This window comes from Musca autumnalis, unplaced genomic scaffold (genome assembly GCF_047663935.1).
Source record: "Musca autumnalis isolate F117 unplaced genomic scaffold, ASM4766393v1 scaffold_3, whole genome shotgun sequence".
Classification (NCBI taxonomy): domain Eukaryota; kingdom Metazoa; phylum Arthropoda; class Insecta; order Diptera; family Muscidae; genus Musca; species Musca autumnalis.
Window position 1 is genome coordinate 106,883,072 of NW_027411866.1, and position 25,122 is coordinate 106,908,193.

General features: G+C 36.4%; 1 protein-coding gene across 1 annotated transcript; it reads right to left on the reverse strand.

Moving 5' to 3' along the window:
* Window positions 1–1,153: 1,153 nt before the first annotated feature.
* On the reverse strand, window positions 1,154–24,589 carry LOC141397351 (sodium-dependent nutrient amino acid transporter 1-like). The gene is made up of 11 exons (XM_073973497.1): window positions 23,919–24,589; window positions 15,581–15,670; window positions 15,289–15,520; window positions 14,611–14,881; window positions 11,285–11,388; window positions 11,020–11,209; window positions 10,784–10,960; window positions 2,128–2,227; window positions 1,877–2,053; window positions 1,706–1,800; window positions 1,154–1,570 (listed from the first exon to the last, which is right to left on the reverse strand). The coding sequence occupies exons 1-11, from the start codon at window positions 24,178–24,180 to the stop codon at window positions 1,391–1,393; spliced, it is 1,878 nt and encodes a 625-aa protein (XP_073829598.1). The 5' UTR covers window positions 24,181–24,589; the 3' UTR covers window positions 1,154–1,390.
* Between the last annotated feature and the right edge of the window lie 533 nt (window positions 24,590–25,122).

Sequence of the window (25,122 nt, forward strand, 5' to 3'; positions counted from 1 at the left end):
ACATAGTGCAGATCTTCCATCTGAGAAATATGAAAATATCCGACGCTAAATCCACTGAACATAATGTTATCGTTATGCAGTGGAAGAATATTAAAACCAGACAGAATGCCGCCCTAAGGACTGTAACAGGGTGCCTCCACATGACATCAGTGGACCATATTCATGAGGAGACGAAGATTTTACCGTTACATCAACACAACGTCAGTTGAGAACGGTCCAAAGGTATAAACGAGAACCTCTAGATCGACGAGCGTATCAGGCAGGCTTGAATAAAATTCATACTGATGCAGTTGAGCAGTCGCCATCTGCAAAGGCAAACACGAGTGATTTTGTCCAGTTAAGTTCCGGACGATGCAGCCGCCTCAATTGGTATTGGGCCTGAATTGATGTTACGATAAGTGGATTGGGATCCCTCGACAAGCTGCCCAGCTATCCCCACGTTCATTTCCCGCTCAATCTGGCTCTGGGTCTATCTCCAGTTCAAGGAATGGGGCTGCTTCGATGGGATGTAACCACAGATCTACTGCAGTTATTTGAGTAGGTTTGCCAGGACAGTTGAAAAGGTGCAGATGGTCGTGCGGGCTTGTGCCGCATGCGATTGTAGTTGAGCCAAAGCAACTCTGGTTTGTCGTGGCAACTAACGCTTCTCAGCTGCCATAGATGGGAGATTTTCTCCGAGGACTTTATTCACACGGTAGTTGTTTTTCCCATTTGTTTGGGGTTCTCTCTTGTAACGTTGAACCTCTTCTTCTAGATCATGAAAATCCCTTCTGACATGCCTGGGTGGGGGGTCCTATTCACCATTTTGTGATTAGGATGGCTCTCACGGTAACACCCGAGTAAATACTGCAACGAAAGCATGCCATTGTGTTGCTGTATCGGAACAATCTTTGTCTCCTCATGTAGATTGTCCACTGAAGACATGAGGAGTCACACTTTTGCAGTTCTCATATATATGTATACTGTACATATATACTGTACAGAGCACATATATACTGTACAGTGCTTATTATGTCCTTCTGGGAAACAGGAAATTTGCCTTGAGTATTCAACTAAATATTCGACTCAGAAAATATTCAAAACTAAATAGAGAAGCATTGAAAATCCTCCACCTCGATTCGATGGCATGGTGTCCATAAACACACTTTTAAAATTACTTTTAGCTAACAAAATATTAGAAGTTTATTACTTATTTACTACTTACATATATACTACTACATACATACATTTCTATTGCAATACACATTTAGGTACAAATTTTAAGTACTTTCGCATATTCTTTCGTGTTTTTCTATGAAAAGAATAAATGCTCCAAAACAACAAACAAAAAATATCACCTAAAAGAAGCAAAAACAATGTGGAAAAATGCAATTATCCCTCCCGTCCTTTCTTATGTGTTATTAAAGAAGGTATTTTTAAGTTTCTGCCAAAATAGCGAAGAACTTTTGTTCGACTTTAATTTTGCATTTCGTTTTTCTCGAGCTTCCGCTTTGAACATTAACCATTGTTTACGTATATCGGGATTACTGGGACCCCATTCTTCACTGGGTGAACAGGCCTTTTGCAGAGTCTGGAAGTGATATAGAAATCATGTTATTGTAAATAATTTTAATAACATTTAAATTTTGATGTTAGGTTGAGATTGCAATGGAAGAATTGTATCAAAGATATGATCTCAATACTTACATCAGATCTGAATACTTACATTCCACAGTGAAACATTACAATTTGATGACGTTGTCCATATGAACCATAATGGGAATTGTATAAATCCAATGCCCAGAAGAACCCAACCAGCAACTATTAATGGCAATGATAAATTCAAAACAAAGTAAATATTCAATGAAGCGCAGCTATTTATAATAAATTATCTTACTATTGGCCGCCTCCGGATAATCCATGCCAGCATATTGTAAAGTTTTCAACTCAGCCATGGAATAAACGAAGATGAACAGAAGTAATAGTGGTGTAATAACGGCCCAACAAATACGCCAATAGAATGAGACACGCATTCGACTCATAAATTCAACATCATCACAGAAATTTTGTAAACCTTAAAGAAAAAAAAAATTCAGATTGTATAAGAAAAGTGCTTCACTTCAGCTACGGAATGTATGTTCTACTTACCATAAATCCATGCAACACCTATTATCTGGCATAGAGCCAAACCGAATATAACAAATGTCGCACCATAATAATCCACTAAATTGAGAATCCATTGGCCAGCCTTTTGGGGAATTTATGAAAATATATAAAACATTTTACATCGATCATATGCGTTTCAAGGTGGCATTATTATGCGCTATCTGCGATGCAACTTGCAAGCAATATACATATGAGTGAAATAGAAATGACGTTGAAAAGTTGATGATTGATAGATGCCATACACGTTGAGAGTTTTTGTCGGGTTAACCTTCTTTATGAGGATTTATTTGACGTATACGCAATGAAATTGCCATTTGAAATCCAATGGATTTATTAAACCCGGTTCCATGTTAACGTAGTAGTAGTCAATATATTGTATTTATGTAGTTTTTAGTGGGTTAGATATATTCTTAACCTTGCCATGGGTAACAATTTTGACGCATATCGCGGAATGCCTGCTCGGAATTCTTTTGGTCCGTGCCGGGACGGAGGAAAACCCAGGACCAATATATTTGTGCTCGGTTTGTCACATCCGCATCTTCGCCCATATCCACCCTTAGGTAGATGCAATAAATGTCAGGAGTGCGTGCATTTAAGAGGTTGCTTTGGACTTGTCCTCGTGAGGGACTACGGCAGGGACCACAGTTTATACAGTTGGACATTCAGCCCAAACTAGTTAGCCCTGACTATTTAGTTTGCTGTCAAATACATAAAATACAAAGGAAATCAAATCACAATAATGAACAATATATTATAGCGGTATTCACTCATGTTTGTAAAGTGGCATTGTAGATCTTGTACATCTTGTTAATATTGTAGATCTACAAGTGTTTACAATACCACAACAACAAAATACATGAAAGTTTAATTTACCACAGGGTTGTTAATTTACTCGACCTAAAAGTATTGTAAACATTCTATTGTACTTTTACAAGGGTTAGAACAGCTGATTGTTGTGCCGTCACTTTGTTGTGAGTTTTATTTTATGTCGGAGTTTTGTTTTTTTGTAGAAAAATGGGAAAAATAAAAAGAATAAAAGAATAATAAAATAATAAAAACTATTTTTTATGAAAAAAGTGTAATAAAACTTAACTAAAAGATAGACTTACGACGACTTTAAGATGCTTTGATTTGTTTACGATATTCACAAAAAAAGACATTCACACTTCGTTGTAAAGAACCCTGGTACATATAGTACATTAACAAGGGTTGTAAATCTACCACAATGAGTGAATACCGCTTATGTTTGTTGTCAAATGTTGTTAACAGAACTCTGAATGGCCAACTGTATAAACTGTGGCAGGGACTATGTTGCTGCATGCTGCGTGAATTCAGTCCCCAGTGAGTCGTCGTCAGATTACGAAACTCCCTCGTCGTCATATTATGAAACTCCCCCGCAGTCCCCTCGACAGCAACCGCACACGCAACATTTAACACCAGCCGATACCAGTGTTCGGAAACAAACAGTACCTTATCATAAGGTACCGTACATGTACACAAACACTAAAAAAAATTATAAAGTTAATGTACACGTACACAAACATTAAAAATCCATTTTAGTGTTTGTGTACGTGTACCCAACGAGATTCGAAAAGTTCGTCAAACACACATGTTTGGTACGCAACCTCCATCGTAATGTAACAACCACGTACCCAACCGAAAAGGTTGCGTACATCAGCGCGTACATTAAAAAACCACGTAGAGTACATCATAATGTACCTTTAGAAAGAAAGTGTTGGTAGGTTACACTTACATTTGTTTGGTTAATAAGGTATTAAAAATATTAAGTTTAATTTTTGTGGAATATATACAAATGAAATACAAGTAAATATAAATTAATATGTATCTTCAATTAATTAGGACTATAAATGTCATAAATACTTATGCAAGAAGTTAGGAATGCCTAAACAAAACGCTCTCATCGAATATCTAAAATCTTGACATTTTTCAAAAGGGTTGCTATAGGGCTGTAGTTTATGGAGGAGTTTTTTATTATTAAAAATCGTATCATTTGTATTGTGAAAACAGGTGGTTCATTTTCAAATTTTAGCAATGTCAAGAAAGCATCGAAGAACAGTTTCAAGTAAATTGTTTTCAGTATCAACATCATCTTACAAAAAGAAATGCTACACCACAATAAGATTTACTTTTTGCTTTTTTGTGTTTTTCCTTTGAGGTAACCAAGGACTGGTACCTAGCTGTGAAGGCAACATCTGTTCTTTGGGTCTGCTATATTTTTAAAGTTTGTTTACAGATAGAATTATCGGAATTTTGGTTCTGATAAGTTAGAAAGTCAGAATTAGGTAGAAAAATTATTCCCCGCACACCAAAACCATAAAGTACCTGTCCCTTCTTTTTGACATCATAAAAATTATGAGTTAAAAAATTGTAAACTACAATATTGATTTTTACCTTTCTTGTGTATTGTAATAAATTATAACCATTACCACATGAATCTATGATCTAGTTTTTGAGTTTGTTACACTCGTAGTCTTATTGTATAATTTATGGAAAATTTCGCGAAAACTCTTTGGAATAGTTGCAGGTAATTAATTTTTTTAAGAAAATTCATTTTTTGCAAACTATATATGCAAAAGAACCCCGCAAATGCTATTTATTTCATTTTAAAACGTTAAGTGAGAATAGTTATAAAAATGCCAAGAGCAAAAAATATTGTTCTTCGTGATATATTCAGTACAAACGAATCAAATAAAACAGTGTGTAATTTACAAAATTTCGTCAACAATGTTTTAAATTGGCATTCCGCAGATTTGTATGCGAACTATATTGGTCAAAAGCGGGAAAACGTAAAAGAAACAAAGTGACGTCAAAGTATTATTAAAAAAATGTGAATCCAAAAAACATTGAAACAGCATTGGTGGAACTGTTTACAAAAAAAAAAAAAAAAAAAAAAATTAACGTCCTTTACATATGGACGAAGATAAAGCCTTCAAAGTTCTTATAGAACCTGTTTTAAGTGTACTCGGGATAACGGTAAATGAACATAACGGAATGGAACGATTTATAGCTTTCTCAAAAAATATTAAAACGGAAATCTCAAACTATCTTAAAGGGATATTATTTTCCCTTAAGATGGATGTCGCAACAAGGCTGGACTTAAGTATGCTGTTCAATACATTAAACATGGTAAAATCGTTGTTAAAACGTTGGCTATAAAGGAACTTAGATCAAGTCACACTTCTGAATATTTAAAAACAGTTATATTGGATGTTCTAAAGGAATATGATGTTGATTTACGTAATATTTTAACGATTACAACCGACAACGGATCAAATATGCTCAGAACTGTACGAATCCTGAACTCTGAAATGCAATTGTCGATAGATAATGATGCCGTGAATTTCGAAGAAGATGAAGATTATATCGATTGCCGAATAGCTATTGAATCAATAGATTTTAACATCTCATCGAACACAATTACTAGCATTCTTTGTGGTGCTCACACTCTCCAACTGTGTGTAAACGATGTTCTGAAACAGTCGGCAATAAAAGACAATGTCGATAAGATACGACTCGTGGTAAAAAAAACTTAGAAGTAAACCCAGCAAAATTTGATGGAAGGGGTTCTTTGCGATGACGTGATTTCATGTCATCTTTTGCATTGGTTCAAAGGAAGTCGTGGAAGATCCGATCTTTTCATTAGGATTTGAACCAATGCAGAGGAAGTCGTGAAAGATCCGATCTTTTCATCAGCATTTGTACCCATTCCATCGATCCAACAGAGATGATGTTTGTGTTTTTATTTACACACCTGTTTATTTTCATTTTGGTATGTTCCAGTACTGCAAAAATCTACTAATTTTTACTATTTTTTTCCGATAACATAAAGGAAAAATTGTTATCGTAGTAAAAATAAGTAGATTCTTGCAGTTTCTGGAACAGACCAAAGTTGTTAGAACTGTCGTCGTGATGTTGTCTTACATTTCCTGCATATCAAAGTCCCAATTTACATTGGGCGAGTTTACTTGCGGCAATTGTCATTTTGTAGGAGAGAGAGGTGAGGCATATGGTAACCCTTTGCCTCTCAGCACCCTCTCTCACCTACAAACTGACAATTGCCGCAAGTAAACTCGCCTAATGTAAATTGGGACAAACAACTAAAACTTCTAAACAATTGGTATTATATGAAGTCCCAACCATCGAGCTAAAAATAGAATCGGACTGCACACATTGCTATTTTAAAAGTTCCCTTGTCTGTTCTAAATCTGACGTAGAATGAAATCAATCAAATCTCGCTTCTTGGAATTTAAAAAAAAGTCCGAAACTAAAAGGAACAAGAATCTGAAAATAAAGAAGAAACTACTTTTGGAAAGAAACAATTAAAAATAAATTAATTAAGCATAAATGGTATTTTCCATAAAAAGTCTCTCCTCCCCGTTCGTTACATTTTGTTCTTAGAGATCCCTAAAGCAAGCCGGGTTGTAGATCCCTACATATTTCCGTCACTAAACAAAAGAGTATAAATTACCAAAATGTTGTTATAAAATAACAAAATTATAAAGTAAAAGTAATTTACGAAATAAAAATACTTAAAGGAGTGCATTTGGAGTCCATGTCGAAATCTGAACTGGTGATGGGAAGATAATTGAAAAAACCTTTTGTAAGATGAAAGAATATCAGTTGCGGAGAAGGGAGGAAGTAATCTTTTGCGTTGCAGCGGTGGTGATTACATTGCAATTTTGGATGTAAACTTTTGAAAAACTAAACTGATAAATTAATTGTAGCTATTTCATGAATTCGTTTGAATTAATAAAGAGTTTTGTTTTTCATCAAAACCATATTTCAATACAGCATTTCCATTTTCCAAACAAGACATGAAAATTTCATGCCAAGGGGTTGGTGAAAATGACGTGTCAAAGCATTGGTGAAAATGACATGTCAAATCATTGGTGGAAATGACATGCCAAAGCATTGGTGGAAATGACATGTCAACGCATTGGTTAAAATGACATGCTTAGGATCCAGAAAAGAACGTCATCTTTTGGGGTCCACGCTCATATAAAATTCATCGATGAAGATGCTAAAAAGATGACATGCTAGATCACTTGCACCCATGATTGAATGTCATCTTTGGCATCGAACATTTTGCTGGGAAAATGATTTTAAATTTTCTAAGAAGTGAACTCTACAAAAAACCTATCATTGATTGTGCAACACGTTGGAATTCAACATATAAAGAATCCTGGAAATGAAGGATATTATAAAAACACTAAGCAAGGATTATCCTGATTTATTTCTTGAATCTGAAGAATGGTCTTTCGCAACTGAATTCTTGGGACTATATAAACCTATTAAGTTACAAAGCGAACAGTTGTGCTATAGTGAACTATATATTATTGTTATGGATATAACATTTTAAATTGACGCTTTACCGGATAGCAAAATGAAAACCCTTCTCAAGGAGTCCATGAAGATAAGAAAGGATAAACTTTTAGAAAATTAACTGTTTAACGCAGCTGTGTTCTTGGATCCACGAATCAAAGTATGCATAACTTACGAACAAAAACAAAGGGCGAAGAGCTACATACTATCGTTATATAAACGCATGAAGTCAACAGAAGCAAAGTTTTCTAAAGTAAACCAAAACAATGCATATTTATTTATATCAATGATCGTTTATGTTTCAGAACACAATACAAGCCACCCAATATTAGAGGAAACTCCATCACCGAGCAGACCACATGCAGCCAAATCTTTCTCCGATTATCTGCAAATGATAGATCCTGCCACAAAAATTCCGAGTTCATCTAATTTACACAATTTAGAAGCTGATTTTGCCACTTATGTGCGGCAATCAAGATTGCCACTAAATGAGAATATAATAGCATTTTGGTACTCTCAGAAAACCATAATCAGTGAGATTGATAATATTGTACCGTCAACCCAATTAAGTGTGGAACGCTTATTTTCTGCTATTAAATACATATTCAGCCTTATTACGGTTGGCGTAGTCGTATCCAGAATTGCAAGTTGACGTGTCGAAACGACTGATTGGTATTATGAATATATTCGTTCTTAAAAGTTAAAATATCACATTTCAAAGAATTCTTTTGGTTAAAAAATTAATAGAATTATTAGTAGATCATGTTTAAGCTTTTAATCCAGAAGAAAAACCAGCCCTACAGTTTTTACAATCAAAATAATTGTTCGGCGTAGACGTTTTTGTAGTCATTGGCGTAGTCGTTGTCGTAGGGCTAATTTATGGTATCACGAAAAATTTACGACAACGACAATTTTTTCCTCATACAAAATTAAAAAAAAAATATTTTTTTTAATTGTAAAATAATTCGTTCGAAATCATCTTTTGGACAAGAACTAAGAAATTTGCATTGCTTGAATCTTTATACGAGGACTCCAACAGATTTTCAATAGGAAGTTTGTCATCTGATAAAACACGAAAGTTGTCATACGAAAATGAATTAAAGAAGTACAATTTTTCTTTATTTTAGTTATTTTCCAATATATTTCATTAATCATTGCCAAAAATTTTTTTTGAAATTGATTTGTTTTTATTTTTATATGCAGTCGTTAACAAAATCGGTCACGACTCTTTCCTCGCATTTCAACGCCATACGTGATACCGATTTGTCGTATCAAAAAAATAAATTTTATTTATAGCTTAAGAAATCCGTCCAGGGAATGATGAATGTGTTTCTTTCGATATTTTATGGATCTATGATACTGTAAAATAACAAAAATGTTCGTATTATATAATTTTTCATCATATAAAAAATGCAAACTACGACTACGCCTACGACATTTGAATGCATACGACTACGCCAACCGTAATAAGGGGGATTATCTGATCAGCGCAACCGCATGTCAGCAACAAATCTTGAACATATATTAATGGTTAAAGTCAATGGGGATTTCAATTATGAAAGTTGAGCTTTCTCCTGTTAAATTCTATTTTCTTTAGTATTTTATATAATCTGTTACATATGTTTTCACATGTTAATCTTTTATATATTCGTTATTTTTTTATAAAATAAATAAATGTGTTCATATTTACTGGTTAAATATAAATATATATACTTTTGTATTTTATTTATACGATATTCACTCTTATTTTTATGGTTGTATTTTTCCTCATGCCATTCATATTTAGTATTTCTTTATAAACATCACTCAGGTGTACGCAACCTCTTCATAAACATCACTCAGGTGTACGCAACCTCTATTTGTTTTTTAGGGTACATAATGATGTACGCTACGTGGTTTTTTAATGTACACGCAACATTTATAACGTACGTACCCAACCATTTCGGTTGGGTACGTGGTTGTTACTTTACAATGGTGGTTGCGTACCAAACATGTACGCTACGATTTTCGTTGGGTACATGTACACAAACGCTAAAATTTTTTTTAAAGTTTGTGTACATGTACGGTACCTTATCGTAGTGTAACTTTTCATGCTAGGCACGCTACAAAACGTTATTGTACGGTACCTTAATGTAAGTTTTCGAACGCTGGCCGATACCTGGCAACCTGTCATTTCCCTTGGATCAGACGATCTCCTCATAATTGTCTCTAGTAGGAAACCACCCGATTTCATCACCTCCGAAGGCCGCATATTCGTCAATCATGGGAAAGCTGATAAGCCGAGATTCAGAGAGTTCATCAATCACAGCTTCAGAGAACTGCCCAATCCTTCTGATGTTCGGGTAGCGGAAAGGACGTTACGAAACATCATCACTGCTGCAGTCATTCGCCATATCGCTACTGGTCGAATACCCGAAGTAAGACCAAACTTCCCAGCAGAGGCGACGGGATTATCAAATGAGCTTCGTCGAGCCAACCCCAATGACCCCAGAGTCAGGGAGCTGACACTGAAAGTTAACAGGCTGGTCGGCGAGCATAAGCGGAACAAGTGGTTTAATCATCTGAAGAGTTGCAACATTGGAACCGGTATTAGTGAATTGTGGGCAACGGTTAAGTCACTCTCGAACCATGGAAGAAGGGAAGATAGGACCTCAGTCACATTTGGCGACGTTACGAGGTGCGAGGTGACCCGAAGTGGTGCACACGTTATTTCATTCGACAGTTTGTCGAGCACCCAGAGAGTGACAGCGCGAAGAGAAGAGTATTAAGTGGCATTGAGAGAGATCTGGCGGCATCAAAGCTGTGCCAAAACAATGGTCTACACACAGTTGAAGAGGTCGGGAGATCTGTGGGAGGCTCTTGTCAAATACCCTATCCGGGGAGGAATCCCTAACCGCATTAGGCTAGCAAACAATAAGCTACTCTACGTAAAGCATCTAGGAGATCATATAACAAAGCCAATTATACAAAACTTAGTACAATTCGGAATGTCTATAAGCTTAATTTCAATAAGAGCAAAAGTGAAATTAAGAGGGACGGTACGTGGACTAAGTCTGGACTAAAGATTAGCAAGCCATAATCAATCCCGAACGGAAGAGGATGGACAGATTAACTAGCCTCCCAAATCACACATCTCAAAAAAAAATCTTGTAGATTCTGAAACAGAGCAAATATCCGCACAAAATTTGCAATAGTCGTATGAGTATGGTCATAACGTATACATCACCTATGATCCATGACGGTATGAAGTGAAGTATGTATGAGTGCTAAGCGTTTAAATATTGCTCATAGGTACCGGTGTAACGTAAATAATGCCACACAGAAAACCGCCAATTGATGTTGCCAATGCCACCATCCATGCCTTCATCCATTTAAAATGATCACACAAGATTGCCACCAGAGTATTGGCCTGGGCAACCAGTGTTCCAATGCCCAAGACGAAAAGCATAATAAAAAAGAGCACTGCAAATAACTGAAAGGGAAGGAAAAATTATTAGAAAACGAAATCACTAAAACAAAATTCCAAAATACCTGTGGAACTCCGTTAAATTTCGCTATGGCATCGGGATATGATATAAATGCCAAACCTGTACCACTGCGGACAACTTCATCGATGTTGCTAATATTGAGATTGTGGGCCAAATTACCCAATATACCGAATATGGTAATGCCTGCAATGAGACTGGTTACCGTATCCAGACTTGTGACAATTATTGCATCCCTGGAAGTCAGAGAGAAAGTGAGAGAAAAAGTTTTAAAATTATTTTGTGTGAACTTTTGTTATAGTTTCTCTTACCTATGAGAATTGTGATTGAATTTATTATAGGAAGAGAACATAACAATTGGACCCAGACCCACAGCCAGCGAAAAGAAACATTGTACCACGGCTTCTTTCCAAACCTGAAAAATAATTATTATTATTACATTTCCAACTGTAAGTGAATTATAGTATTGTTATAAATAATATTATCCTTTAAAAGACTATTGAAGTTACGCTCCACCTTGACTTCTTTAATATTCCTACCAGTTTAATCGATGGCAAACTTTATGTTAAATCCGCCACTCTTCGAATAGGAATTTAGAATCCCATCGTAAGACCGATATTCTGCACAGCATACGTAAAAAAACTTTATGAATCATTTCCAATGGTTTCGTTTCGTATTTTCTATAGGAACAATACAAAACGAAACGTAACCCACCTTGACCGAACTCGCTGTTTAGTTTCGTTTTGTTTACATTCGTGAGTGCGAGCAAAACGAATAGCGAAAAGTTCTCAATTCCACAACAACAGAGAGAAAATGAAAAATTCAAAACACATGAATGTTTCAATGAATGATTCGGTTGGTGGTTGAAAAACATCCACCGTAGTATGTTCCAAGTATGTTGATGTTAGCTTATAGGGTTGTTAAGCAATCAAATTTGTGTGTATCATTGATCATTTCGCAACAGTAAATGTTTGCCAACAATTCTTTTTGTTTCGTTATTGAATGAAACATCTCGGCACAGAATAACCGAAGTACATTTCAGCAATGGTACGGTTTTCATCTTTCTGCATTGAAAAGTTTGTTTGATTTTCTTTTGTTTTGAGAACGAAACGATTCGGAGTAACTGAAAAGTTTGTGACTTTGTGTGATTGGTACCGGAATCGTTTTGTTTGTCTGCGTTCTTTGATTCTGCATTTCGACTAACTTTAGTATTTTGTACATAGAACGAGGAGGAAACCATACTGAGGTTATCATCCCACACGGGATCGGCGCTACAGGTGCGATTACTGCCTTCCCAAAGTGAGCCAATGCCATTAACTGCTTGTATAACAAAATCAACCCATTCCTTATTTCCTCAGTTAATGATGATGACTCGATTTTACAGGGTTGACATCGTCTGAGATTAGGATCTCAAGGACAGATGACCCCTCGTCTGGGATGAGGATGATCTCAGGGACATCCTTTATTAATAACCAACGACTATCACGGATATACCTATTAGGATTAGCCTTCCCAATGATCGCAACCCTCAGATCATTAGGGACCAGTGGTGGAATTCTGTAACACATTTTTGGAGTTATCGACAAAAATCGGTAACATTAAAACACAAAATTATGAATGAAAAGTATCAATAAAAGTTGACAACACTGTTGCTATCGGTAGGATTTGGCAACAGCTTTAATTTGGTTGTTAACTTACCGGAAAAATTCGTTAATTACCGAAATTATAAACATTTTAATTTTACCGATATTTATCGGTAACTCGAAAACTGAGTTACAGAATTCCACTACAGATGTAGCAGAGAAGACCAACCATAAACAATGTTATAGAGAGAAGTATAGAGAACAAAGGGGTATGAAGGAGATTAGAAATAATGCGAAAGTTTTTATTACGAGGACGAAACAAATTCCCCGGCGGCGTATTCTTCCGGATACCGTATTGACTCGGAACCACACAACACCTGTGTTCCTCAGTGTACATATGCTTTTATTTTGATCGTTTTTCTGTGTTGGGATCAGCAGCATATCCCGGAATGCCTGCTCCAGATTCTTTTGGTCCATCTGCATCCACCACACTCAAACTTCGGTGAGTTGCAATAGATGCCGGGAGTGGGTGCATTTCAGGGGTTGCTTTGAACTCGTCCATGTAAGTGACTACGACAGGGACTATGTTGCTGCATGCTGAGTGAACACAGCTTCCAGTAAGTCGTCGTCGTCATCAGAATACGAGACTCCCGCATAGACTCTCCAACAGCAGCCTCACACGCAGCACCTAACACCAGCCGTTGCTGTTCAAATTCCTAAAAACGAATAATTTTTGTAATTTAATTGCAATGGACTTCGAGGTAAGATCGAGGAAATAGTGGATTTTATGAGTCGGAAGAATATCCTGATCGCGGCGGGTGAAGAAAACCAAGGTCAACAACAATTACAACTTACAGGGTTGTAATGGTTACAATGTACTGAGGAAGGATCGCACCGGAAGTGTAGATAAAGAAACCTTGTTGACCACATATAACGCGATAAGTCTGTGGTAGGATTTGCGGCGCCAGTGTGGTCCACGAATGTAAGTGCAACGCTATGGAAAAATATTCACACCTGTCAGAATGCCGCCCTGACAACTGCTCAATGGTGTCGCCTCATGTCTTCAGTGGACTATCTACATGAGGAGACAAAGATTCTTCCAGTACCTCAACACAATGACATGTTTTCGTTGCAGTACATCCTCGGGTGTTTGTGAGAGCCATCCTAATCACCATGTAATGAATAGGACAGCCCCCCTCCCCCCCCCTACCAGGCATGTCTTTATGATCTGGAAAGAGAGGTCCAACGTTACAAAAATACCCCCTAGATCAAGTGGGTCTATTCACACGCATGCAGCCGCAGATGCCATAAACACGAATGCGGTCCTCGGAGAAAATCTCTCATCTATCGCAGCACAGGAGCGTCAGCTGCCACGACAGACCAGAGTAGTTTTGGTTCAACAAATCAGAGTAGTTTAGGCTTAACCTCGCTCGGGATGATGCAGCCATCTGAATTCCTATAGGCATCGATGAAACAGTGCAAAACATCTGCCCAGCATGAGGCACATGCCCGCACGATACACTGCACCTTTTCAACTGCCCTGCCAAAACTAACTTCAGTAGATTTGTGTTTACATCTCACCGAAGCAGCTTCATTCCAAGAACTATCTCCAGTAGTGGAATTCTGTAACTCATAACTCGAGTTACCGACAAATATCGGTAAAATTAAAATGCAAAATTATGAATGAAAAGTATCAATAAAAGTTTGAAGCACTGTTGCTATGGGTAGGAGTTAACGACAACATTATTTTGGTTGTTAAGTTACTGAAAATGATAATAATATCGCAAAGCAAGCATTACTTTGGAATCCGTTTAGCCAAGACGAAGAAAGTGTTGTAAGAGCTAAGAAAACCTGAAGACGTTCCACGGAAGCCGAAATGAAAACTATCGGACTAACCTGGGAACAACTTAGATATGTATATAGCTCCAAACTGAGTAAAATGGAAAACTGTTATTGTTAGCGTCCTATGCTCCAGTGGGAGTTAAAGGAATTATATAATAATCGGAGGTAAAACCATAAATTCTTAATAAAAAATTCTACAAAATCTATCTTACCTTTAAATTCAGCAATTCACCCCAGTTGGGTTTTAGGAAAAATATAATACCATCCAAAGCACCATCCAAAGTAACAGCTCTTATCAGTAGCGTTATGAGTATCACATATGGAAATATGGCAAGAAAATACGCCGCCTTACCGGCTGTTTTCACACCACGAACTATAACCAGGAATGTGGTTAGCCAGGCGACAAATAAGGCAAGTGTTAATCTCCAACTTGGAAGGCCAATTCCCTCCGATATATCATCATATTCTTGAATGACCTGTTTACTGATAAGAGGAATAAATACGTTTTAATAAGTTTGACATTTCAATACCAGATACGAAAACATGGGTTAATATACGACTAAAGTAGAGATTTGAATAAAGGTAAGGTCACATTGGGCAAATATTTAACAAAAAGTGTCAAAAAATGATTTGCCACAAAAGCAAACAAGAAGAAAACAGCTGATTTTAGGAAAACAAACATATGTACATATATGCCGCCAATATTCATTCGCAATGAGCGCAATGTGAACCCAAAATCAACTCTGTATGAAATTCACATTTGTTTGGGCAAATATGGGAAAACAAATTTGGATCAAATATTTGCTTAATGTGAACTTATCTTAAACAGATTCATGTTACAAATAATACTATTTTTACTCTATTCTTAAAAATCCTCACGCAATACTTACATAAAATACATTTCCGAACTACTTGTCAGTCTATCACTTAGCGCCGTGAAATTATTTCCATTACTGGCTTTGGAATATGAATCTACACAATTCGAGCCCCATTCTTCACGACAATATGACCACGGTAAGGGGTTATAGAATGAGGCGACAAAATAATACAGTGTCAAGGCGAGCAGCGAGGAATAATAAGTGAGTACCATAACACCTGCATATGCTTGACCAATACCAACACCTATAAGGAAAAAAAGTTTTCTTTCAGATAATTGCAACTGCATTGACATTTTCAACATACCTATAAATGAGGGGCATATTGACCACACTTTCACCGAACTTTGGCTGGTAAATTGTCCCAAAAGAACTTCAAGATAGTACATTGGCTTTCCTGAAACATGAAACAGATTCGTTCTTGTATTACATTTTTCTATTTAAATTGGCGTATACACACATCATGCAGGACAAGAGTTGTTGTAAAAAAAAAAAGTAAAAAGGAGTATGTCGGCTTTGCCGACAACTAATTTCTTCAGTCAGGAGAGGTGGACCTAACTGTAGTATGAACACATCCCTAATTTTGAAAATAAATTGCGTTTCCCAATGTGACGAAATTTGGGAGCTTGTGAGGTAGTCATCATTAACAGTGGACCTAATTGCAAGAATACCACTTAGGTGGGATTTTGTGAACATTGAGACAACTATCGGAAGAAAGAAGTATGGTCGAAAGAAGTATGGCCGAAGACGGTCCCAAGCCCGGTTGAATAAGGAGGAGGGATTGTCGCGAGTCAATGAGGTGAATTGACTATTCCACAATACTCCTCTGCGACGAGCGACATATATTTCAGTTAGTGATTTCATACGCTATAAGAGATCGCATAACGCATAAAAAACCAAACCTTGATGCACCCTCGATATCGACCTCTGCTATGACAACGGACAACGCTGCACCCAGTGCAAAAACTTCCCTCTGGCAGACGATGAGATGGATATCACAATTATTCCATCTCAACCGTCCAAAGAGGCGTTTTGCTCAGTCGTCCGGGATAGCTGGAGCCTCGCAGTCTAACTCCCTTGGGGGATAAATTGTCGATCGCAACTGCTAAGCCTTCCATTTCCTGATAGGACGCCTTGGTAGAAGAGGTTGTGGAGGAGAAAACGACACCCTCCCCCACGTTCAAAACCTCCAAGAGTAAGTAATAATACCAGGGAACGGAATGACAAGCACACCTATAAAAGGGCTATTAACTACTGCAACACATTTATCAGCAGGAAACTCAGGCGGAATTTCGTGAAATCGGACTGAAGCTGAGAGCAAATAACCTCACATTGAGAGACTCTTCCTTCTGGTCGACCAGATTCCAATTCTTGGAACGGTGCACCGGTTGCAGGTAAGAACGGAAAACCGGTGGTGTCGCGCTGCTCGAGTCATTAGTGTCTGCGGTAGGATTGGGTAAACCGACACCTTCGGCCCCGAAGACATCGAAACGGTCGGAACCTATAAAGGAGACCCCCGTATCGAAGTCGGCGTTGCAAAAGAGACAATCGCAGGCCAAGCAGCCGCCTAATGCCCCTAATCGAAGAGCGGAGATCGATTAGGAGCTCCGATCGTCTAGCAAACTGTCCCACAGACCCCTTGCATATCTGGGAACAGTGGTGATGACGGACCATCAACCTCAAAGCAGGCCAGTGAAAAATCGAACACGTCTTCGCTGCAGTAGTGCATGAAGAGAGTTAGGACTTTTGAGGATTCACCGCCGGTCGCCAAAAGGATGGTGAGCTCGGCCTCATACGCAAAAGTGGCCTGGAGGAATGCCTGCCAAGGCTTGAAACCTCCACAACCTTGTAGTGGAAAAAGATCTGATCATCATCAGAAAGATCATTGATCATTGGTTGCTAGTGGAACGTCTTCTAAGGAATGTTATAACATCTGATGAGGTAGTAAGAGTAAGTAAGACCGGTTTTGGCAGGCCAGCCGTTTACAAGGGCGTCAAAGTCATCAACTGCCAGGATAAGGAATCACAGGATTTTCTCATCCAAACGGTTGATTGCTCTTGTGCAGTTTGGGGCGGTGACAGGCTAGTTGCGGTTCCTACGAGATACTCCGCAGAGTTGCAGCCACAACTTGGATGCCACCTTCAGACTTGGACGTGGAGGAAGTGTTGAAGAAGATCGGCAAATAAAAAGGAGGTATTCTGACCCGACAGTGTGAACATTGTCAATTCCTTCTGGATGGGGAACGAACATTGATGATTAGTGACAGAGCGAGCGCGAACTACATTAAGGACTCTGTGAGAGTACTGTACTTCGGATTGGTTGGACTTCGGTTCCGTATCCAGCAGTCACAGTAAATAAGTTCGACAGCATGGTCTTTACTTAGTGCAGATAAACCTGCATCACTGTTAAGCGGCGACTGCCGAACTTATCCTCTCCCTCACAAGAACCGAAATAGACATCGAAGTATGTTATTGCCTTCAAATAAAATTGTATTGAAAAAAAAATTTTCGAAAAATTTTGAAGTTTTGTGTTGGAGCTACCCGAAGGAGTGAACCGACATAAGAGCCTAATCCGAACCGAATGAATGTCAGGAAGAATTTTTACTATGTGCAAAGTTTCGATCATATCGGTTACTCCCTTTGAGAATTATCGTGCGCACCATATTTCGCACTTTTGTGGGGAAGGTGCCGATGGAGTGAACAATATATCCCATCTTCGAACTTGGAATAAGGTTTATTAGTTCGTGAGTTATCGTTCGCACCAGTCCGACAGACACACAGGCAAACGTTCAGGGCCTTTTCGATTGAAAAATTGTCTTAAACCCATTTTAATGGGTATTTACCATTTGCGTATTTACCCATTTCCCATCTCTAGAAATGAATTAAGAATGCCAAGCTTCTTATGTACCGAGACCTTAATGATAGTCTAGACCTAATGTTTACCATGTTAAAACCAATGAGATTACATACTCCAACCGTCATCTATTTACATATTTAGTTCTATCTTACTCGTGTCGTTTACATTGTAGATGCGTTACCATGCACATATTTCAACGGCCAAAGACGGAAGCAAATGTTGTCGTTAAATCCTTACGAATATTTAATAAAATCAATTAAAAAACAATTGAGTGGCATTGTCATTGTTGATTGATCTTATCTGATATGTACGACGGACAACGAACGTTTAGCGAGATTTGTTCATTCAATTGAATTTTTTTCAGACATCATCTATTTATTATCCAGTCAGTCATCCAGATAAGATGTCTAACGTTCAGAGATTTTGCTTTGGTTTTAAAACACATGTGTGCCTAACAATTTTTTTATAACTCCATACACTCTTATCGTTATTATAGGCATCTAATTTTATAAGGCAGCATTTATAAAATTTTTAATATTTGAATTTGACAGATAAGCGGAAATGTTTGTTACAAAAAAAAGTAATACTACAGCAATTGAGCCACATGTACTGTGAAATACATTTTCGATAGGTTAGAGGAATAAAGAGACTATACCCAGGTAGCTACCAAGTTAGGTTCGCACCTATCCTAAAGGCAATGTGTGAAACTTGACCGAGTGTACTTAGCTAAAATCCTCAAACTACCGAAAATCGGTAGGTACCGTTATATGGGGGCTATACCAAAACATTTACCTATGTTGACTTTTTTGGTGGAGAAGTTTCGTGACCACAGAGAACCTCAAATAACAAATTACAGCAAGTTCGAAATCCGATTTTTTCCGTCGAGATAAACATATTTTTTATATCTACTATCCTCAGCGAAAAAAATTAAATTCAATTTCTTGTGGTTAGGGAGTTACCAAATGTTGCCTGTGTGCAACATTGGACCATTGTGGGTAGGAAAAATGAGCACAGTTTCTTAAGTCTGCATTATTATTATATTTTCATTATTTAAACCATAAACTCATGAATTCGTATAATTCTGAGAAAAAAAAAATAATCTATATTTAGTATATATAACTCACAGATTAGGCCCTTTTGGGATACATTATAGTGTTCGTATAATTTAGAATCAAAAATATATCAAAACAAGTAAGAGAGGAGGGACTATAGTCGCACGGGGCCACTTCCTCTGGGCACTATTTTCCACGGAATTTATTTTATATAATTGCGACACTTTATATTATTTATATAATTGATATTTTTGCATCATTTATTGTTGCATCATTTATTGTTGCATCACTGTTATCGATAGCCATAAAATTTTTTGAATGGGGAATACCCATTGTTATTGTAAAAACAAAAATTGCATTTGAAAGAATAAAAGTTCGATGACAGAGAAGTCACTCCACAACCGATATGTCTGATGAGCCGCTCTACCAAAGGCGAAACATGCATGTCACATGGTGGTGGTTGTGTGGGTTCGAATCTTCGGCTTTCCTTTGTTACATAATAATCATTAAGCCCGATTATAACGAGAAATTAATTAAAAAATTTATATTAAAAATGATCTTCGGCCAAATAGGCAAAAATTTTTAAACTTATAATATCCTTTCCACATTGAGGTGTAGGGTATAAAAATATAATTTTTATATAGTTGAAGCGCTTGCAAATGTTTGTATACCCTCCACCATAGTATTGATGGTATAGTAAGTCGGTTTTTTCTGTTTCCGCATTGAAATAATCATTTGCGACCCTATAAAGTATATATATGGTAACATGGGGAAGGTGTGCCACGTTTTTGTTCAAAATGTTCTAATATCAACACCGTTAAAGTTTTTTTCAAATATTATTTTTGGAAAAAATATAAGCATATCTTGGCTATAAGTTTTGATATATAAATGTTTATAATTTTGTTTTAAAAAAATATATAATTTTTGGGAATTTACAAAATGTCTAAAAAGTGGCAAAGCCGCCCCACCCATGGGACAGTATATTAGGGGAGTTATGCCGTTGATTTTGGTTGTCGGAAATCGACAAAAACTGTCATTCAAAACTGACTAACCGCTTAAAGGGGGCATTAGTAGGAAGTTAAGAAAGCTGTACTTATAACTTTTTTACAACGATATAGATATAATTCCAATTTTATCTCGAAAATTTACAAGGAAGATTTTCATCCATTTACAATCCTAAACGAACATTTTCAGCTGATGTAATTTGAAGGTTAGTCAAAAACTATGAAAAATACCTGTATTACAGATACATATGTGTCTAAATATAGCCAATCCGTATCGAATTTGCTATAAAACATTAAAAAAGCCCATAAAATCGAGTTTGGAACATTGTTTTTCTTAAAGTCTTTCGTGAAATTTTGGTAAAAATATAGTTATTGCCTTTTATTTCATGCAATTCTGGCTTACGTGAAAAACCGTCATTTTGGACCATTTAATCGTCAAATCGTCATTTTCCAATTTTGGGCCAAAAAATCGTCAAAATTACGATAAATCGTCAAATTCGGCAACACTGGTCACAACACTTCTTCACCAAAAATTGTCAACATAGGTCCATGTTTAGGTATAGCCCCCATATAATGGTACATCCCTATTTTTGGTATTTTGAAGATGTTTTGAAATTGCCCACGTAAACGGTACCTCCCGATTTTTTGTATTTTGAGGGTTTTAGCTACATTTTCTGACCGAATTTGACATTTGAGGTTCCTTACGGTCACGAAACTTCTCCACCAAATATTGTAGACATAGGTCCATGTTTCTTTATAGCACTCATACCACGGTACCTCCCGATTTTAGGTAATTTCAGAATTTTCGCTATATTTGTTGACCGAACTTCCTGTAATTTGATATTTGAGGTTGCCAGTGGTCACAAAACTTTTTCAATAAAATTGTCAACATAGGACAACATTTGGATATGGCCCTATAAAAAGGTAGCACTGGGGCCGAATTATATGATTCGATATCGAGTTGTTTCCAACCGAGTACTCAAAGTTGGTATAACAACGTTCGTTATCGAGTAAAATTATCGAGTTATTGAGCACAAATTTGCGAGAAATGACTCGTAGCTAATTTGCCTATCGTAAACCAACAAAATGTAAGACTTCTTAATGTCTTTCTGTTTAAAATGTAAAAATTGTTGTTTGTTGTCGGTTTATAGAAAAAAATAAAATCAGTAAATAAATCACAGCATTTTTTTTACAAAATTGGGAAAAGTCCTTTGTACTCGTATGATAAATAGTAGTAAAATTAGAATTAAAATAAATATACAAAATTATGCATTCATTAGCCAAAATTTAAAAATAATTTGAAAATGGAAGTATTTCCGCAAAAGAAAATATGTAATATTAATAGCCTTTTTTATAGGTGAATAACATTTAATAGAATACATCCGGCGTTGTTTACCACAGGAAAGACTCTCTCAGAGAGGCTAATCAAAAAACTCACCAAATTCTCTCTCATTTTTGGAGAGAGAACTATTAAGGTAGATGTATTAGCAATCTGTTACAACAATTTATGTAAACATAAATAATTTTCTTATTTTCTTTTTCTTTTCTTATTTCATTCCGAAAATATTATTCAATGTACAGTTGCGTTCAAAATAATAGGAGCGCCCATACAAAAAAAGAAATATATCAAAAAATATGGCTAAACTTACCCATTTTGGTTTACTTTAAATTTGTTTAACATTGTTTACATCCCAACAGTTAATTCATCAGCAGAAATGTGACAATCTGCTTTAAATTATTTACTGTTTACACCAACATTATAAATCGTGTTTAAAGTTTTTGTTCAAAAAAATAGGAGTGTGGAAGAAAAAGGACGATAAAAATAGTTTTAGTTGAGTTTAGGATCAAAATTTTTAATATTTTAGTTAACAGTTGTAAATCCAATAGATTTTATGAGATTTGATAGTTGTTTGAAAACAAAAGTCCTTGGAGGTAGCCAAAAAACAGGCGATTATCCTTGCAGAAATTTTTTCCATAAATTGAGCACTGTTTTTAGGCTACCTGTTTTTAGGCTACCTCCAAAAGAACTTTTGTTTTCAAACAGCCATCAAATCTCTTAAAATCTTTTGGATTCACTACTGTCAACTAAAATATAGACAATTTTGATCTTAAACTCAACTAAAAATATTTTTATTGTCCTTTTTCTTCCGCACTCCTATTTTTTGAACAACAAATTTTTAGGCGATTTATAATGTTGGTGTAAACAGTAAATAATTTAAAACAGATTACCACATTTCTGCTTATGAATTAACTGTTGGGATGTCAACAATGTTAAATAAATTAAAAATAAACCAAAATGGGTAAGATTAACCACGTTTATTCTACCATTCCCTTGGTGTGAATGGGCACTCCTATTATTTTGAACACAGCTGTATTATTCAGCAAATTCCACAAATACATATGTATTTACATTTCTTCATTCATATTTTTGTTTTTTAATTTTTTGTTTTAAAATAAACAGATTTTTTGGCGTCTACTATCATAATGTTGCTTGAAGAACACATAGGTTTCCATAGTTCGATTACCGGTTACTATCGAAAAAATCGATAACATTGCTTGAACGTTTTCGATCGAGTCTTATCGTGCCGTTTTTTATCATGTCGAAAACTTATTCACGAGCAAATTCTCGATCGAATCGAATCACGTAATTAGGCCCCTGATTTCAAGATTTTTAGTTTTTATCTACGTGTATCTAAACTTCTCTATAAAAAAATTGTGAACATAGCCCCACGTTGTGGTATAGCCCCCATGAACGCTACCGCCCGATTTCCCAGTTCTCAAAAAAAACTCCACATAAACATGTGAAAGTTTATTAATTTCATGAAAGTTCAGAAGGGTATAAAAAGTTCGGTTTGATCGAACATAATGCTTTTTACTTGTTTATTTTGTTTTCGGACTCTCTAAGTGATAATAAGACCCTTCGCATAATAGATAACATTACCATTAACGATATTTGAGCAGATAATGAGATGACCGATATGTACCGATATTTATAAAAAATTCAGCCTTTCGTATGATATTTTTATCATAAGAACTTCAGCGGACACCGAACAACGATGTCCCTACTAGGAAGGCATACGAAAATAGTGGTAAAGCCAAGACTCCGATGAATTTAACAACTGACCGATGAGGCTGAAAAAGCTGGTATGTAAAATTGGAAAGGCAAAGTAATAGATCGGAATAGTTAGTAATATATTCTTAGTTCGATGATTAAAATATCATTTTGCAAAAGCCTAATACCACGTCAATGATGATTAAGCACACACAATATGTATGTACATATATCGAATACCTTTACACGAACATCAGTTCACGTGTAAAGACTTTTCAGAATCGGCATACAAATTGTTTGTGTCCGCCAGACGCTGAGACGTAGGTTGTTTGTTCGTTCGCCCTTGCGGCAATTGTCAATTTGTCGGTGAGAGATGGTGTTGAGAGGTAAAAGGTTCCCATGCTGACACATGCCGCAAGGACAATTACCTAATGGAAATCTGGACTAAATGTAGGTCATAAATTCCATGTAATATATGTAATTGCTATTATTCATATTTCTTTTCTTTTAAATCTACATAGTTCACCAACTACAGTAGTAAATAAATAATTTACTTTCCGAAATTCTGGGAAAACAAAAAAATAAATAAAAAAGCAAAAGACACAAAAACAACTAGCAAAAACAATTTAACAAAATTGACCAAATCAATTTGCATTCAATTATGTCGTCGTCATCAATTACCAATTAAGAACAGCACCACAATGTAGGGTATTAAAAAAGCACCGCCACCATTCTCATAGGCGGTGAAGGGAAAACGCCAGATATTGCCCAAACCAACCGAGACTGATATGCAGGACATGAGGAATTCCAAACCGCTGGCCCAATTTTGACGTTCTCCATTGTTCGAAGGTTGTTCGGAGTCTGAATCACTTGCTGAATGCGTGGTGTCGGCTTTATTTGATGATGCTGTTGGAGTTTGTTTGCCTTCTTCAATGGAATTCATGCTGTTGTTAAGCACTTGTTTTATCACTTTGTTTTTATTACAAACAAAAATATCACAGTTATTAAAGCGTTTTCAAAACGCATGCACTTTTCTAAAGCGAACTTATATAAAACTCTTTTCGAATTAACAAAAATAGAGATTGTCAAAACTTGCAATACATCTCTCTATGCAATCACTTTCAATTTTAGTTAATGATACCGCATTATAGTCGATTTTTTGGTTTTTTTTCGCTTGTTTCTTTTTGTAAATTTTCTTTTTCACGTTCACGTCACACACACACGCCAAATCTCCGTAGTATACTCGGGTGACAAGAACCCTTTTTCTCAAACCGCAGATGATTTTGTTCTGTTTTGAATGGTTCTTTAATCGACAACGGTCGATTCCTCAATGAAAACTAAAAAAAGAGGGCATCCCATTTTCACTCATTTGCATCCAAATCTGATATCGCAATTTTATTGGCAGCGCTGTGTCGTCGACGTTAACGGTCTTGTTAACAACAGCAAACGCCACAAACAATTAGCGAAGAAGACCACGCCAATCACTGTGTTGTTGTAATACCATCCAACCCAAGGGGAAATAAGTTCGCAATAGTTGCCATAAATAGGTAAATAAGGTAGGGCATGACTTTTATCATAAAATATCCCCCAATTAGAAAATCTATATACATATAGCTCTGTTCCTTTACGTTCAAGAATCTTCAAGTTTTACCACTTTTTACTCGAAAAGCGTTCCTTTACTTCAGACAACATACAATTCATATGGGAGCAGTTTACAACTCTTACTACTTTTGCCGGTTTTACCATTTTCAGAAGTAAAGGAACAGACCATATATAAAAGGAAATGATGTTAGTTACTACGCTTATAACTTAAGAACCGCTGAACTGATTTTGCCAATTCGCACCAATTCGGAATGGTCCCATGGCAGAAAAGGATAAAACTTAA

What these genes read in the sequence shown, in the direction of transcription:
- LOC141397351 (XM_073973497.1), bottom strand. Translation starts at nt 24,180, where the DNA reads ATGAATTCCATTGAAGAAGGCAAACAAACTCCAACAGCATCATCAAAT. An exon ending in GCATTATTTACGTTACACCG is followed by an intron (nt 2,228 to 10,783) that starts GTACCTATGAGC and finishes ATTCCCCAAAAG; the next exon opens with GCTGGCCAATGGATTCTCAA. An exon ending in TTATCCGGAGGCGGCCAATA is followed by an intron (nt 1,801 to 1,876) that starts GTAAGATAATTT and finishes TGCCATTAATAG; the next exon opens with TTGCTGGTTGGGTTCTTCTG.